The 16,686-nt window shown below is 39.4% G+C and overlaps 1 protein-coding gene across 1 annotated transcript in view; it reads right to left on the reverse strand.

The window, feature by feature from the left end:
- The window catches only part of DCDC2 (doublecortin domain containing 2), a 50,134-nt gene that overhangs the window by 884 nt on the left and 32,564 nt on the right, over positions 1 to 16,686 (reverse strand). The window contains 4 exon segments of the mRNA XM_068200161.1: positions 1,161 to 1,348; positions 1,351 to 1,498; positions 14,362 to 14,418; positions 14,421 to 14,464. Of these exon segments, the coding sequence (XP_068056262.1) occupies positions 1,161 to 1,348; positions 1,351 to 1,498; positions 14,362 to 14,418; positions 14,421 to 14,464 (437 nt within the window).

The raw sequence follows: 16,686 nt of genomic DNA on the forward strand, positions 1-16,686 counted from the left end.
AAAAATGTTTTCCAAGAGTGATCATGTCAAAATTTTCATTTATTTTACAATAATATATCTTCCAAAGGAGAAAGCACTCACATTAGAGGTTCCCCCCTACAGTTCTTTCATCACGCATCCAGCTACCCACATATGCATTTAAAGTGAATGCTCACTCACTTTCTCAGTTTCCATAAAAAACTTCAACTTACCTAAAACAAACAAAAAAAAATTCAAATATATGAAGCACAGAATAAATTCAGAGACCAAGAAAATGTCATGTTACTCATCTCTCTCAAATGAAAACTATTCTTGTGTGTCATATAGGAACAGAAGAAAGCCCAGTTGCAAAGGGCAAGAAACCATTCCCAGTGTCACAGGAAGCAGAGGAAGAGACTGTTTTTCAGCAGCCTCTAGGCATGGAATGTGCAGCAATTTGCTCTGCCTCTGACACTCATGAATCACACTCTTCCCAGACCTGGATTCTCCACATCAGACAAAACACTTTGTTTCCCACACTCTGTGAGCTGGTCAGTTCATCTGACAGTCAGGGGAGTTCTCCTTATTTATATGGGTTGCATCCTTCCATCTAAGCCAACAGCATATTACCATGTATCCTAAATTAACAGGATATTTGCTTTTAAACTGACTAAAGCCCCTTGCTTTGAAAGACCTTGTTCATATCCACTGTATTTTTCAATTTCTAAGAAAAAGAGATGAAACTTCCACAAAGCAATGGCAAAAACTCTTTATGAAATGCAACTTTTGGGAAAGTCAATTAATCAAAATAATGAGACACTAGTATTATGAACACACCCTTCTGCTCTGTCCTAAAAGATAATGTAGTGTAGAAATATATAATGATTCTGCTTTTCTGGAAACTGCAATATTTTTTTTCATTACTTTTTTTCCAAAATTCAGCCTACTAAGGAAAGTTGGAGATGCAGATTCATCAAATAGTGAGAAACATCTGCTCTCTCAGTTGGAGGGCATATAATGTAATTACTGATGTAACTGATCTATATATAAGAAAAACAACTTTCCCACAAACTGAAGTTCTCATAAATGGTCTCAGGACTTTATCAGAAATTCACTAGTTAGAGACCAGATGAGAAGCATAAGGCTAAGATGAATGAGGAACAATAACATAAGAAAAACAGTTTGAAGGAATAAACACTCACCTGGTTCTGACTGCCAGAATCCTCTTTTATTTCTTCTTCAGGCTGAAGATCACCTTGGTAGTTCAAATGCTCCATTCCCTCACCATTTCCTTCATTGTTTTTGCCATTTAAATGGATAAGTTCCTTTTCCTCTGCCTTGTCAACATTCTGTGTTTCTCCTGCTTCATCTTCAAAATTTTCATTTAATATTTTTGGTTTTTTTCAACTTCAATTTTTTCTTTAACAGTTTCTCCGCTTTCCTCTCCAGTCACTTCTGGATATTCTCTTCCATATGCCTCCTCTCCCCTGTCATTTTCCTCTTCTACATTTTCTTCTTCATCTACAGTTTCTGCTGGTCTCTGGTGAAAGGAAAAGCAGCAGCATTATGAGGTATTTTAAAACAGAATGTTCCATGCAATTCTGAAACATGACAGACATCAAATTCCCAAATATATCATTACTGAGGAAGAAGTATGCCAGTTTGAGGTTTGTCTATGTGGACAGAAAATTATGTTCCTGTACTTACACCACATAATGCCCTTTTTTTCTTCATTTCCAAAATGTGTTGGTGAGATTTAAATTTATTACATAGAGTTTAATCCATTTGACCACACTCAAAACAACTGGAATGAGCTAAATTTAATAGACACAGCAACATCTTACTCTGTTCCATCAGTTCCAGGTTCTCTGACTTTCTAGCATTTAGTACTGTCATGGTTTGACACTGGCGCAATGCCAGCGCCCCCATGAAAATATACTTTTCTAAATAATTGCTGTGAGATGTGATCAGGAACAGAGCAGAGCAGGCCCATCTTAGTAACAAAGGAAAGAACTTTATTAAACTACTACTACTAGAAAAACTACAAACACTAAATCCTGGATGAAGACTTTCTAAAACACCCCTCCTCCTCCCACCTAATTTCTAAACAAACTTAACAGTGAGACACCACCCAGGATCTTGATCAAGTTGCTACCCTTCAAACATTCAAATACTCAATCTTTCAAGGGAGACAGGAGTCTCTCCTGTGCCACAGACTCCCCAGGAAACACAGTTGCCACCCTTGTGTTTCCATGTCACACATGGCAACCGCCCGGAGAAAATCTGCCATGGTGACACTCTCCTCTCCATGTCACAGTGCTCTCACCACCGGGCATGGACAGACTGCTCATAGGGCTCCTTTAAGGATGCTTTGCTATGGACCAAAAGAGACAACAGTTCAGTTTCTCATTTTGGGACTACAGTCCCCCCCATTTTCCCCTGGGGCTGAGGGTCCAAGAACAAAGGTCTTCTTCTCCTCTTCTTTTTCCTTGAAGATAGAGGGCTTCTCCACATTTTCTCTCTACTCCTCTGCTGGTAATCACTGAAACAGGTCTCCTGGCACACCAACGCACCACCCTAAGTGCAGCTTCTGTTAGGAGAATTTGGTTCAGTCTATGGCTAACAAGAGAAGTCCAGCCACAAGCCACTCCATCATCTCCTTCCAACTCAACAATTTCTTCTTCCATCATCTCGGATCCCAGACTGTCTCTCTTCTACTTCAAATCAAAGAGGAGTAATATTTTACAAAGCCTTCATTTCTCAGGAAAGGGTTAAAAGCTCAGACTCCCTGGACGGCTGATATCTCTGCCCAGCAGCCGACTCCCAAGGCCAAGGCTGGGCGCCTTCCCCCCCCCCCCCCTCTTTCTCCTCCACGCCGGCAAAGTTACAGGTACCGTCTGGACTCTCTATCTCTTCCCTCTTGGGGGGGGGAATGACAAAGACATCTCCGCTTCTCTCCACCCTTCCGTCCACAGGAGCTGGCTCAGTTCCAGTCCTTCTACCCCTCGGCTCACCTCGACCAGACCGCATGGCTTCCCCTCCCCCACCCAGCCCCATGGCTGGGCAGGGGAGGTCTGCACAGCACCTTGACCGGAACCAAAAAGAGCGAGCTCTTGGGAGTTCTTGCTTTTAACCCCCTGTGTTCTCAGAGGCGTATCCCTATCTTCAGTGGTCACTTCAGGTGCCAATATCCAAACTTGACCACTGATTGGTTTGACCCAACTTCCTGAAAAAAAAAATCACTTCCATGTCAAACCACGACAAGTACATACTTGTTTATAAAGTCCTGTCACAAGAAAATACCATGTATTACTAGCCCACAAACTGTTCCCCAAGAAGCATTTTACCTATGGACCAGGCCATGCCATGACCATCGGTCTTGTCTTCTTTGAATACACAGAAAAGTAGTTTGAGAGATGAGGTAGACCTACCACTGGTCACTTCCAAGATATCATTCTCCTTCCCAAAGATCCCTGTGTAGGGTGGATTGGTTACGTTTTGCTGGACATTTGCCAGCAATTTTTTCCGACACAGAATTGGACCAGCAGCCAGAAGGAACAAGAACTTGTGTCACCTTGTGGAAGAGTTATCAGAAACTCATTACAGATAAAGCTGCTGGCAGCATCATCTCATGACAGCTTGGGAGACAGATGCACAAATTGTCTGGTCTTTGTTATTTGCCTTCCAGTTTCAGCTTTGAAGAGTTACCTGAGTATTCAGTCCATCAATGCTCCCACCTGCTAAGATTACTTACTTGTGCTGAGGTATGAATGAAAATAAAATGAAAAAATCCCACAGGAGTGACAAGGTGTCTGCCTCCCCCCCAGCCTCATCAGACTCTAAATCTAAAGCAGACAAGCTGAGAGCAATAGATTATCTCTTAATCAAAACTGTTTGGAATTTTACTGTCCTCAGTATCTCCTTTATGCAAGCAGCTATCTGTGACAAAGAAGTAAGTTGTCTTCTAAAAATTTATTTTCCTCACTAATCATAACATTTCAAAAGCATTCTCTCATCATCTTCAATGTATTAATAAGAGCCAGTTCAGTAAGATCAAGAATTTATTGAAGCCTCTTGATGAAACATCTTAACTTTCCTTTGATATCTAATGAGCAACATAAGACAACTTTATTATGTCAGTGCACAATGCCATATTGGCACAGCTGCAAAAAGAACAAGTTATTGTGTTGCAATAATTCACAGAATATGGAATTACCAGGAATACTACACGGATACACAACCAGGTAAATAATGGCTCCATAAATGACTTTTGAAGTAGGGTCATTTCTATGTGTTTTTTATTCGAGCCTTTCTGACTCACTTTCATCTAGTAACGTCAAACTGGCCTTATTACTACTAAAATAAAACTTTAACAAGCCATGTCTTTACAGAAACCTTCAAAGAAGGCACCATCCAAAGCAAACTTGATCCAACCTTTGTACCCTGCAGCACATAAAGATAGCAAAGAATCTGTAGATCCATAAATTCTCAGAAGTTACCTGCTGCTCTTAGACATATTATCTACTATTTTTCTTTCAGTCTGCTAAGGAAATTAGCAGCTCTGGTTTCTGACCACAAACAGGGGAGGGTGGGACAAATTACATGCACCAGACACCACTAGCTAAAAGTGTGTTTGGTTTTACTTAATGACTCCTGCTTGCTATGACATTACACACAATAAATGAGGAGAGGATAAGAAAAGTCAACACATACTTTCTCAGTTAACTATTGTAGTCATCCAAGACATGACAATTTCCAGCTTTTTGGTAGTGAGTACAAGCAGAAGTGAATATATGCTCTTGCCTGCATGGCTTTAGTATGGTGGCTCATTCTGGTCTGCAGAAGTGTGTAGGCTTTATGCCATGGTGTAAACATGTATCCCAGTGCTTTAACTGGTTTCACTGCTGTGGAAGCAGTCTTTGGCATGGAAGCAAAATGGACATTTGAGGGAGAGTGACTTTCTAAGTGCTATACTATCTAGACTTATTTGACCATATCTGTCTAAAATAGGTGTGGATGCAAATTTCTGAAGTTAAATCTGAGCAACATAGAATATAAACACAGCATTATTGAACTGTACCCAGAAACTCACTGAAAGCTCACAGAGCATAGTACTGGCATGAAATAACTTTCAAATTTCAACTAATTTAACTTGACCAATCAAGCTAAATTGCAAGAAAAATAATAGTAGAAAACAAGATGAGTAGAACAACTCCCATCAGTGCATGTATAATGGTTTTATAGTAACTGAAAATTTCAAGATAACTGAGCATATTACTACAATGTGATTATTATTACAGACAAAAATAAAAAGCCACGTTTTCAACTAATAATTGGAAAGCAAAACACATTCTTCATTTAATCTCCTTTCAAGCTACACTACATAAGAACGGACATTTCAAACAAGTTAAAAATCAACACTGATTCAGAGCAAAAGACTTTTCACAAGGTAATCTGAAATGTAGTATGGTTCCCTCTGCATGCGGAGTCAAAGGTAGCCTTTCAAATGTGGATATGACCACTGACTGTGCATTTCAGACTGCACAGCAGACCTAAGACAGGACTGTAGGGAGGAAACTGAAGGCCAAAATCACCCACAAAATAGTACATTGCTCTTTACATAAAAAAGTGTGATACTTTCTACTGAGATCTTATTGACCTACTCGGTATGCATAAATTAGCATTCTCTATTTTAAGTACGCTTTCTTCACTAAGAGATATACTTAGAAAATTTTGGATTTTTCATATTTAGGGAATGTTTATCTGCATATATACATGCACAGAAGAAAACAGAAAAAGGGAGAAAACAGAAAAAAGGGAGAGGTCTTAATAGTGCAAAGCCTGTAAATTATGTACATGCTTAACTTTACCTTCTTGAACAGTTTCAGCGATAGCAGTGATCCTGAAATAGTGAACTAAAGCCTACATTGAAGTACTTGGTGGGTCAGGATGTAATTTAAAGTCCCCTGGAGTCATTGGGAACCTTTTCATTGAATTTGATGCAGTCCAGCCATACCTCCACCTACGACTGCACAAATTGCCTATTACATATGCACCAAAATTACCACAATCTGTGCTCCCTCAGTCAGAATAAACCAGGATGGGCATACTGAAAGCAAAACAGGTATGCTGACTGAGACCTACCTATACTTGCAGAAATTATCAGACTCAAGTCAGCAACAACCTTGTATACTGATGCAGAAGCAGTGACATTTCACATCTTATTTTTTAGCTTTTCATCAGTCACCTTTTAAATAATCAAAATATTCTCAGTCAGAACTTCCTGAATGGAATGAACTGGATGGATAGTCAAGACAGATGTGGGACTGCTCTTCTTGTTGCTCAGAAGTCAAGAGTTCGGCCTTTGGCCATTGTGTTGGCTCACAGGAAATTGTCCCTCATATCTGTGGTTCCTATAAAAGCTCAGGGCATCTCAAATGCAGAGAAACAGCTCTGGATATATCTCCAGGCCTGAGTGCCTCTATCACCTCTTTGTAACACAGTTATCATAAGGATATCAAGGATCGTAACAGAGAACAAAAGGCACATCAGAAATTCCTGTTGATGACAACCAGCCAGTTGTAGCCCAGTGTAACTGAACATGGATACTGTAATGAACTACAGAATAAATGTTCCTGCATTAGTTTAGTCCTGTCTACACACCTCAAAAAACAACAGCACAACTTGAACATGGACTGGAGAAGCATTCTATTCTTTAACATAATTTTCACAATCAAGTGAGTTCTAGCGCAGGGAGCTTTTCCAGTCACTGTGCTAGATTATCCCCATTCCTCCTATAGCTAGAACTAATCACAATAAGCTTTGTAATTTTGCCTTTTGAATGGCTGGAAGAAAATAGGATGTAACCTTCCTTTTTGCACTGCTGGCTTAATCTTTTAAGCGAAGATGATGCTTTTGCAGTTTCACGCTTGAAAGCACATTACTTAAAATAACTAGTTTTCAAGCCACACCTGTGTGAATGTGAGAACAGTTCTTTGCTTGTCATGGACTAGCAATAAAAAGACTCACTGACAAAAGACTTGTATATGTACATTGAAAAGCACATTCAACCAAAGACATGCAGAAAAACTGAAGCAGTTCTCAGCTTCTTGGACCCAGCTTGCCTTCTGGAAATCTCCTGACATAACTAACAGGTTGATGAGAAACAGACCCAGTTTCATTTTGCATTCAAGAAGTATGATTGCTTGACAGTATTTTTAATCTCAGCAAAAACAGAGTGTTTAAAACAGAAAGACGTATTCTAATTACACTCATCATGCTATCATTCATTAAGAGCTACATTACCAAATGCCATCATCACTCAAAAGCAGTAAGTCAGGAAATCTTCAGACATAGAAGCATTTGGCTTCTTTTCCTCTAGGGATGCTAATGCAAACCTCTCAGTAGGTTTGTACGTGACTGATACTGAAAAGTACAGTATCACAAGTCATTTAAGGCAGAAATTATTTTGTACCATTAATATAAAACATAATTTTGCTTTATTGAAGTAGTTTGGAAATGTTTACTTGGCTAATGGTCACAGCAGACAAACAATAAGGTAGACAGCAAAAAACTTAATGGTCATGAAGAGCAGCATGAATACATCTCACAAATGCAGCAACAGGAACACTTGACTTTGATTGCACCAAAGATCTCCAGAACAGAGTTCCCCTGCTCCTACTCAGGAATGTTTTGTAAGGGCACTGCACAGATTCCAACAGCGAAACATTTTGTTCCTGAACCAGAAAGTGTTGCTAAGTGACAGCAGCCCTCTTCTCTTCCACATCATTTACAAAACCCAGGCTCTTAAAAACAAGCAAATGGATAGTTAAGGTTCAACTGTCTTACACTTCCCACATAGTTCCCATATTTGCACAAAATGCACTGTTGTTCCTGAAGTCAAAAAGTCTTTATCCCCACGACATTTAAACTCCAACTTTTTTATGAGATGGGTGCCATTTTTTTACAGCACATACAGCACCTGAATCCACAGAGTCTAATTTTTCATAATGTCACAGCACCCAGAAGTCCAACTAGAATGAATGGAAACTAAAGAACTTGAAGTGTAGAAAAAACAGCTTTTCAAACTTAGTTCATTGGTTTCATTGTCTAGTAACTGGAAGCATACTTCATTCTTTAATCATAATGCAGCCATGATATAGAAGCCAGCATCTTTGAGCACTGCCCTCTGGGGGTCTCAGAATAAGAGGGATATAGACCTCTCCTATGAAGACAGACTCAGAGAGTTGGGGGTGTTCAGTCTGGAGAAGAGAAGGCTGCACAGAGACCTCACAGCACCTTCCAAGGCCTGAAAGGGGCCTTAGTGAAATCTGGAGAGGATCTTTTTACCAGGGCATGTGGCAACAGGCCCAAGGGGAATGACTTCAAACTGGCAGAGGGCAGAGCTGTATTGGCTATTAGGAAGAAGTTCTTTACTGTGAGGGTGGTGACAAACTGGAACAACTTGCCCAGAGAAGCTGCAGATGCCCCATCCTTGGAAGTGTTCCAGACCAGGATAATAAGGCTCTGAGCAACCTGATCTAGTGAAAGGTATCCCTGCCTGTAGTAGAGGGGTTGAAATGAGATGATTTTTAAGGTCCTTTTCAACCCAAACCATTCAAAGATTTTACGGTCTTTTCATAAAATTAGAAAAATATTTTCTAATATGCTACTAAATCAAAAACACTTTTTCCCATCTACTTCAGGGACCCTCACATTTATTTTTCCCCACAATATTTTGCATGCAAATTTTTCAATAAAATTTGCCTAAACTTCATTTCCTATAATAAAGTATGACCTGCTGAGCATACCTGCAGATATTGAGAAAATTGTTAAGCATTTTTAAAAGTGTCCTACTGAGACTGCAAAAATACAAGTTAAAGCAAGTAAGTTATGCAATTTGAGAAACTGCCTGCTCTAGGATTGCTGAAATTTTTGAAAACAGGGTTAGACAGAGGAAACTTTTTTCAAAGTGGTATCAAAACTAGTTTTCAAGAGATTTGCACTTCACTTAGAAAAAGTGAAGGCTCTTCAACTGTTGGCCATACAGGCCTTTAAAGACAAGGTCAGGCATTACTACTACAACTTCATAAATCACAGTCACCCAATGATGCCTTGAGAAGGTGCTCTCATACAGCCCAAGGTGTATCCATTAAGGCCTTTCAATAAATAGCTACTTTATTATTTAACTCTGTCTAGCCTCTGTTCTATGTCAGCCTTCTCAGAGCACCACAGAAACCAAGGAAAGATCTCCCTTCTCATTCTGAACTGCAAGGAACCAATCAGAGTAAGTTTCCCTATCTCACACAGACAAACAATAACAACATTAAGTGTAAATCAGTGGAGCTGAAAGAAGAACATGCAGTGAAAAATATTATCTGCTGGCTTGTCAGCACTCAAAATTCATAAGGCTTAAATTACAGCTGCATCATTTGTAGTGAAATTTGAGCATAAGAAGTTCTGCATGCAATCTTTCCAAATGCCATTTTGAAATCCTTACTGATTAAGTGCAAAATGTTTCCTCATAAAAAGTTGTAACCTTTTTCATCAAAGAATGTCACTTCAAGCAGTCAGCCTCTTGTAATGTTGAATCAACATAAACTTTAACATTTTGCCTTCGGCAATGAGCAAGATAAACATTTTATTCTGTTCACTGAGGTGAATCTTGGGTCTCTAAAGCAAAATGTGTACTCCATAATGACAACTGCAAATGAAAGGTGCAAATTTTCTGCTACTGATGATATACTCCAGCTCCAGCTCACCTAGGGGAGATACACAATCTCACATCACAGCCCAGGAAATGGGAAATAATGAATGGAGAACTGCATTAATCAGTGGACATGTCTGTAAAAGTGGAAAGTAAATGGATAACGAGAGAGCCAAGAATATGAACATCTACAGAAAAAGTCCAAACCAGTGCTAGATAAAGTTTTTACAAATAAACATAGAAGGAGAGAATCAGATAGGGATGAGGAATCTAGAGGGGGAAAATAACCCAAAGAACAAACCAAAACCCAAATGGAGTCTCTTTCTGCATCACATCTTAATAGCCAGTAATCATATACCCCATGGCGAAGCAGGCTGGCACAACAACATGCCTGAATTCCTTATGGGGTCATGCACTGGATTACTTCGGGTCTCATAACTCTCCTGCTTACTCCATCTCCCAAGGGCTTGGCATGGGAGAAGAACAACCATACTTTTGGAAATGAATAAACAAGTGCAAACTTGCAGTGTTATTTCAGTATCATCACTAGAAATTGCTGCTTTTATATTTTTCTGAAAGCTTCAAAAGTTAGAAATTTTTCTCTCAAAGTTACTTTGAATATATTTTCATTATTACCAGCAAATTCAAAGTAACACACTTAATTACTATCTCCAATAAAAAACTACTACTGTTTTGCTGTCTCCCTGTCAAGAACCACCTTATTCCCTTGCTATTTGCACAACTGATATCATAGTCTGTCATCAGTCACCATGAATGTTGACACAGTGATGCAAACAACCAACTTGGAGTAAGCCTGCATGTCAAAAGAAGAAACTAATCATTTTGCATTTGGGAGCTGAAGTCTTGGTAAAGAATATAGAACAGAAAGATCTGGTTTGGTTTAAGGCAAAATATTCATTTTTTTCTTCCTTGATGTTCAATTACATCTGTCAGCTAGTCTGGAGTAAAGCAAACCCTGTTCTTTTAATGTATTTTAGCTGGCAGATAGCATTTTACAGAATAGGACATAAGCAAGAGTCTAGCCAGTATAACGCTAGGTTTAGTTAATGGCTAATCTGGCATTTGTTCAACTGTGTATTTCAAAGAGTGAGACAGAGAAGGTGCATAAAAAGAAAAAAATATGAAGCTCTATCTTCACCATCTCATTTATGTGGCTGATGGAAATGATAGCCTATCAGAAGTGTCAGCATTCTAGTGAAAGCTGGCATGTAAATATTTACGCATTATGCATGATAGTCAAGCCCTAGCCGGCTGTCCTTTCCCATATTTCTAGCAATAACAGACACTGCAGTGCAGATAAGAAAAAGCTAAAAAGCTTTACATCATGTAATTTAAAACAATTTAAAATAGTCATTGATATGAACCTGAATATGCAAAATGCTAAATTCTTCTAAGGTTAGAGTGACCTTAGTTATCTGGGAATAAAAAGCACTCAGATACTCAGAGAGGACATGATACTCAGAAGGACATGGCTTCTTGTGAGATTACCAAGGAAACTATACATGAAGTTTTAACATTATATATAAACCATGGCTTTTTTTGTAATAAATTTGGGTCCTTTGTTTGGCTTTTATGGAAACATGGAAATCAGATCATTCATTGTGCATGACCGATTTTTTTAATATTTTCCCCATCAAGTACACCCGCCTGCAGTTCCTTGTCCAGATAGCAAAATCTGTTGGTAGCAAGTGAAAAATATTTCCATCTGAACATGATGAATGGACCTTGGTACATGAGCTTAGAGGTATTCAGCAAGTTCCTAGCACTGCAAGCATGTCAGCACATCCGATGCTCACTGGCAGCTGTGTGAACAGTTCCACTGCCAAACAGAGAAGTGGTAGTAGAGAGGTATTCCCCTTCCTAGGGATAGTCACCATTCATGGGCAGAGGCAAACTGGTGAGACACACAGAGCTACTGCCTGTGCTGTAGGATCTCTGTGGAGAAGTAAGGCAGCTGTCTCCAGGGTTGGATTTCAGATGAATTGCAGTTAGCCTAAAAACTAAGGCCTGACAACCCAATTTACACAGCCAAATGTTCTACACTACCCAGAGGAATTCTTTACACACCTCCAGAGGCCAATAAACAGACTAATAATTTCTGAGTTTGATTATTACATTGTCAAGACCAGAGTAGGATGTGCTTCAGAATGTCATAAGAAACAAAGATTAAGACAACAGCCGGCATGTTCTTGCCCAGTGTCAGTGCTATGAATATAACACAACACATCCTAATTATCATGACACCTCACCAAGACAACCACAATTAACAGGGCTGATGAGCCCAATGGTGTTCATTATAATAAGACTCTGAGGCTGGGGCAGATATGTGCTGTGAGAAGACACAGCTGTAGCATTCCTTCTATCAGTGACCTAGACAGTCATGTTGTTGTTGCCTCTATCACCTGATTCATGTGTCTTCAAGAACAATGCCTATAAAATAGCTGAGCAACATTCCTTCCCATTGAAGTGAATAAATAATGAGAATGATCCTTCTTAGCAACAGGAGCCTAAGATAAAATCTGTATTTTTTTAGATGGTATGGTGAAATAGAGATTTTTGGAGTTCATTTGAATTAACAAAATAAATTAAAACATTTAAATTTCAGTTTGTAGAATTATGTGTTGAATTTTAACCTTTTACTTGAGAAACCTCTGCCATAGTACAAAGGGCATAAGAAAATGCAAATCTCTGAAGCTTCTTGCATAAAGGACAATGCCAGAGAAGACCAGGAGATGCAAAGAACCCAGATAAAGGGGCTCCTCTGTCTCCAAGCTTATCAAGACTGACAGACCTACTCAGATAGGCACCAAAGGACCAAAAGCGCATGCACAGAGGAGAAAAGTTCAAGAGTTCAAATAGGAGGAAGACCACAATCTTCAGCCTCAGAGACCACCAGAGACCACCCGCGCGACCACCACAGCAAACCATGCATGCCCAGAAGGGCGTGGACCTATTTAGCATGAGAGGCGAGGACAGGCGGGGCCAGGGGTTGAATAGGCATGGGAAAGTTGTGCAATGTATTGCATATGGAACACCTTTGTGAATAAAGATGTGGGTCAGACTGAGGCTCGGGGCACAAGTTTTTGGAGAACTATCTCACTTGTGCCGGGCGCTGACATACATACCCACTTCATAACTATATCGAGTTGTGGAGTCTATTTATTTATTCCGCAAATTGCTTCAATGGTGTCAGTCTTCAAAGTGGCTAATAAGTTCATACAACATCTATTTCCCCTCAGGTATTGTTTTTAAAAGCAGAACACAAGCTAAAGGTATATATGTCTAGTATTCTTTCACACAATACAAATAAATTGAAAAAAATCAGCCAACTAAATAGTAAGCACTATTAAGTAAACAGCTAAATTGTGTCATAAGCTCTAGCCCGTAAACTTTTTAGTTTGTTGCTGTGCTGAAGTTTCTGCTGTTTCTAAATATCTCTCTTCTGCTGAGAAGGAGTCAAAGCTGGACAAATACTCTAGATGCAACCTCAGAGATCAAGAGAGATAATCAGTGACTTTGATGTGCTGGCTGTGCTTGTACTAGCCCAACTTGCATATTCCACCTCATCCCCACAGGGAACACTGCTGACTCAGCTTGCCAACCACAGGAGCTTCATGGCCCTTTCTGCAGCTCCTTTCTAGCCCATCTGTGTCAAGACTGAACTGAGAGTTAACTGCACTACAGGTGCCCAACTTTGTACCTCTCTTTCTTGTGGAACTTCATGAGGCTAAAGTCATCCTATATCCTTCAAGCTGTTGAGATTGCTCTGAAAGACAGCCCTGCATTCACTTAATAATGACAGCTGGGCCTGAATAAGGCTGTGTCCCACACCATCATCTGTGTTACCCATGAACATACTATAATGTCTCAGATCCAGTATCAAACCCTGAGGACCACCATATGTAAATAGGTGCCAGTCAAATCTCAACCAGCTGACCTTTTAAATCTCACCAAACTAGCCGGTTTTTCACCTATCCTTTAGCCCACAAATCCACTCCCTACCGTCATTAATGATATTTTCCTCCCCATACTTACCACACTTCTTCCAATTTCTCCTACAAATACAGAAGTCTATACTGAAAGCAAGATAAAGGACAGTAACTGCTGTTACTGTTAAGTTCAATTTACCTATTCCTTGTATTACTTCAGTCCATAGGAGTGCAAATCAAAGTACAAAAAGGGAGATATAATCTTACATTTAGTTATCAAGACCTATTTATTGAACATAAATCTTAGGACTAAAAAACTGGCCAATAAAGCACCATGTTGCTCCAACAGAACAAAGAGCTGTCAGCTTTAACAAAATTCGGATAAATCAGCACCTGTTGTGGTCCAGGACTGGAGGAACACTGCTCTACCAGTATAAAGAGACTGCAATTCAGTTGGTAGGATGTAACAGTAGGGAGTCCTGATTCTCTAAGGCTCTATAAGAGCTCTCAGAGCAGTTCTGAAGCTGATGAAAAGGTAACTGACATTTGACATATTAACACAGAAAGGGAGATTTGATAAAACTTCCAAAAAAGAAGCAGTATTGTTGAGCTTACAGTCATCCCCACAGAATTATGCTGTACACTTGAAAGAAATTGAGGAAAGAAAAACAACACATAATCTGTAATCCTTAAAAAAAAAAAAAAAAAAAAAAAAGCAAAGCCATTTATCTAAAGCTTGATCACTACCTGGTCCAGTGGAACTTCCACAAGGGTATCTTCATCTTCTTCCACTTCAACTGTCCCCCCCATATTTCAGATCCCTCTCCTCTGTTTTTTCAAATATCTTCACCTTTAACGGGAAAGATACAGTGGAAGGAAGTGAAGTCCAATGGTGACACAGTGTGGCTCAACTACTGAACTGCACATTCAATTTTGCTTCTGAGAACAGCTTTCTGAGCTGACCCATCATTCCCCATACAGTTATTTCAAGGAAGTCTTCAGTCTCCCATTACTGTCAATCTGTTTTTCTTTCCTTTTAACAACAAATACTTACATACTATACCACTTGGGGAAGGGGGGAGAAAAGACAAAGGAAAAGGGAACTGAACAAAGTTCTGGATCTGAAGTTTCTTCACTTTGGGCAAAGGTCCAGAGTGAATCCAAACTAGATACATTACAACAACAACATAATACTTCTGTTTCTACAGTCAATTATAGTATCCTTTAGTAATGAGCATTATAACATACATCTATCAAATATGTCAGTCTCTGAATCAAAACCAAACATGCTGAATCAGGTTAGGATTAAAAGATTAAGAGAAACAGTTGCATGAGTTCCACTCCTCAACTCTGGGCACATTCATGTAGATCTATGGTTGAAACTCCACATCCGCATTAAAAACCACGTACTCCTGGAAAACAAAGATTAACAGTTACATTTTGCAAAGATTTTACACCATTTAGTTTTAGTAATTACTTTTTCCTGAGTATAAGAAGTAACTAGAGGTCTTAAGTTTCCAGCACAAGTCTTACAGTATCAGCTAATTAGGAAAGTGACTATAGGTACCTACAGAAAACAATTTCCAAGTGATGCACGATCCCCTATATTTTCCCCTAAACTGAAAACAGCCCAGAAACTAAAGGCACAAGTTACTCCAAATCATCTCTCTCTATTGATCTAGGAAAGATGAAGATGTGTCCGTATCAAACATAATATGTAACTACAGTAAAAAAGACAAAAAAGTATTTCCACTGTTTGTGACTGCCTCCTAGTTCTCCATAAAAGGATCTGAATTTGGTAATATCAACTGACCATGCAAATTGACCTACATAGCTGCATGCTGCTAAATGAACATCTTTAGTGTAGCACAGAACCACTTTGGTGGAAAAATAAGTAATAAAACCCCAAGACATAGAGAAATCCAGAGTCCATCCATGTAAAAAGTCAGCACTGACTACTCTGGTAGTTTTCCAGTTACTTTCTCATCACTATGAGAGCAAAGGGAAGAGTTTCTGAGGCACCATACCACTGCAAATGGCTGACTGGAGGGGAGGTGGCAGATGGCCTTGGACAGTGGCCTGACAGCTACTGCCCAGAGGACCAGAAATGAAGGCCATTCTCACAGTTTAAAATGAAGAGGCAGAAATGGGAGTTTCTATGGCACATCACAATGAAATTATGAAGTGGTACTGCTGTGTGCAGTACCCAGGAGAGAGATTTCCTGATGGAAAGAGCAGCTTGATTACCCAGGCATCAGTCCTGTTGGAACCTACCCACCCTACCAAAAGATCCATACTACTTGTCCTCTGAAAGTATCCCTGTTGGAAACACCAGAGGACTCTTAGCATCATTGGTTGGACTCTTATCCTAAATAACTCACACGTGTTTTTCAAGACCTCCTTTTTGTACTTCACATGAAAATAATAATTTTCTTCTTTCATTTCCTTTTTCTTGGGGTTTATTAAATACAATGTATGTCCATGGATGTTCCATTGAAGCCAACTGAGGACATTCAATACTTGATGGCAGTATGATAAATCTCGGACAATCTACCTCTATATATCTTGTTACAAATCCTCTTTGACACAAGACTTGTCTGGGTTTTTTTGACAAAATCAGCAATAAAAACATGGAGTGGCTGAGAATAACAAAAAAAAATGCATCTGAAGAGATGCTACTTGTACTTTTTCAAATAATCAATGCACTTCACATTTCCCATTTTTCTGAGCTCTGTAAGAGACAGAATATTCTGTTTCTCTTACCTGGTATTATCATTTTTGCCTCTCACAGGCACTTGAGTTATAGATTTCAACCATATTCTGAGAGGATAACATAATGTGCTCCCTAAAAGCCACCATGAAGACTCTCCTATTTCAAGGCCTTCCCTTAAGTATGTAAGTAAATAATCTTGCCTTAGATTCCATGGCTCACTGAACTACAAAAAGTCAACTCAGTGTCTGAAAGAACTGCATTTAATATCTCCATCCTTCCATTTAGACTCTGTAATCCATTTTGCCTTCAAGGTCCCCAAGTCTTTCAACCAAAATGGGGACTGTCTGGCCTCTAGAGGT

The sequence above is a fragment of the Anomalospiza imberbis genome, chromosome 1, assembly GCF_031753505.1.
Source record: "Anomalospiza imberbis isolate Cuckoo-Finch-1a 21T00152 chromosome 1, ASM3175350v1, whole genome shotgun sequence".
NCBI lineage: Eukaryota > Metazoa > Chordata > Aves > Passeriformes > Viduidae > Anomalospiza > Anomalospiza imberbis.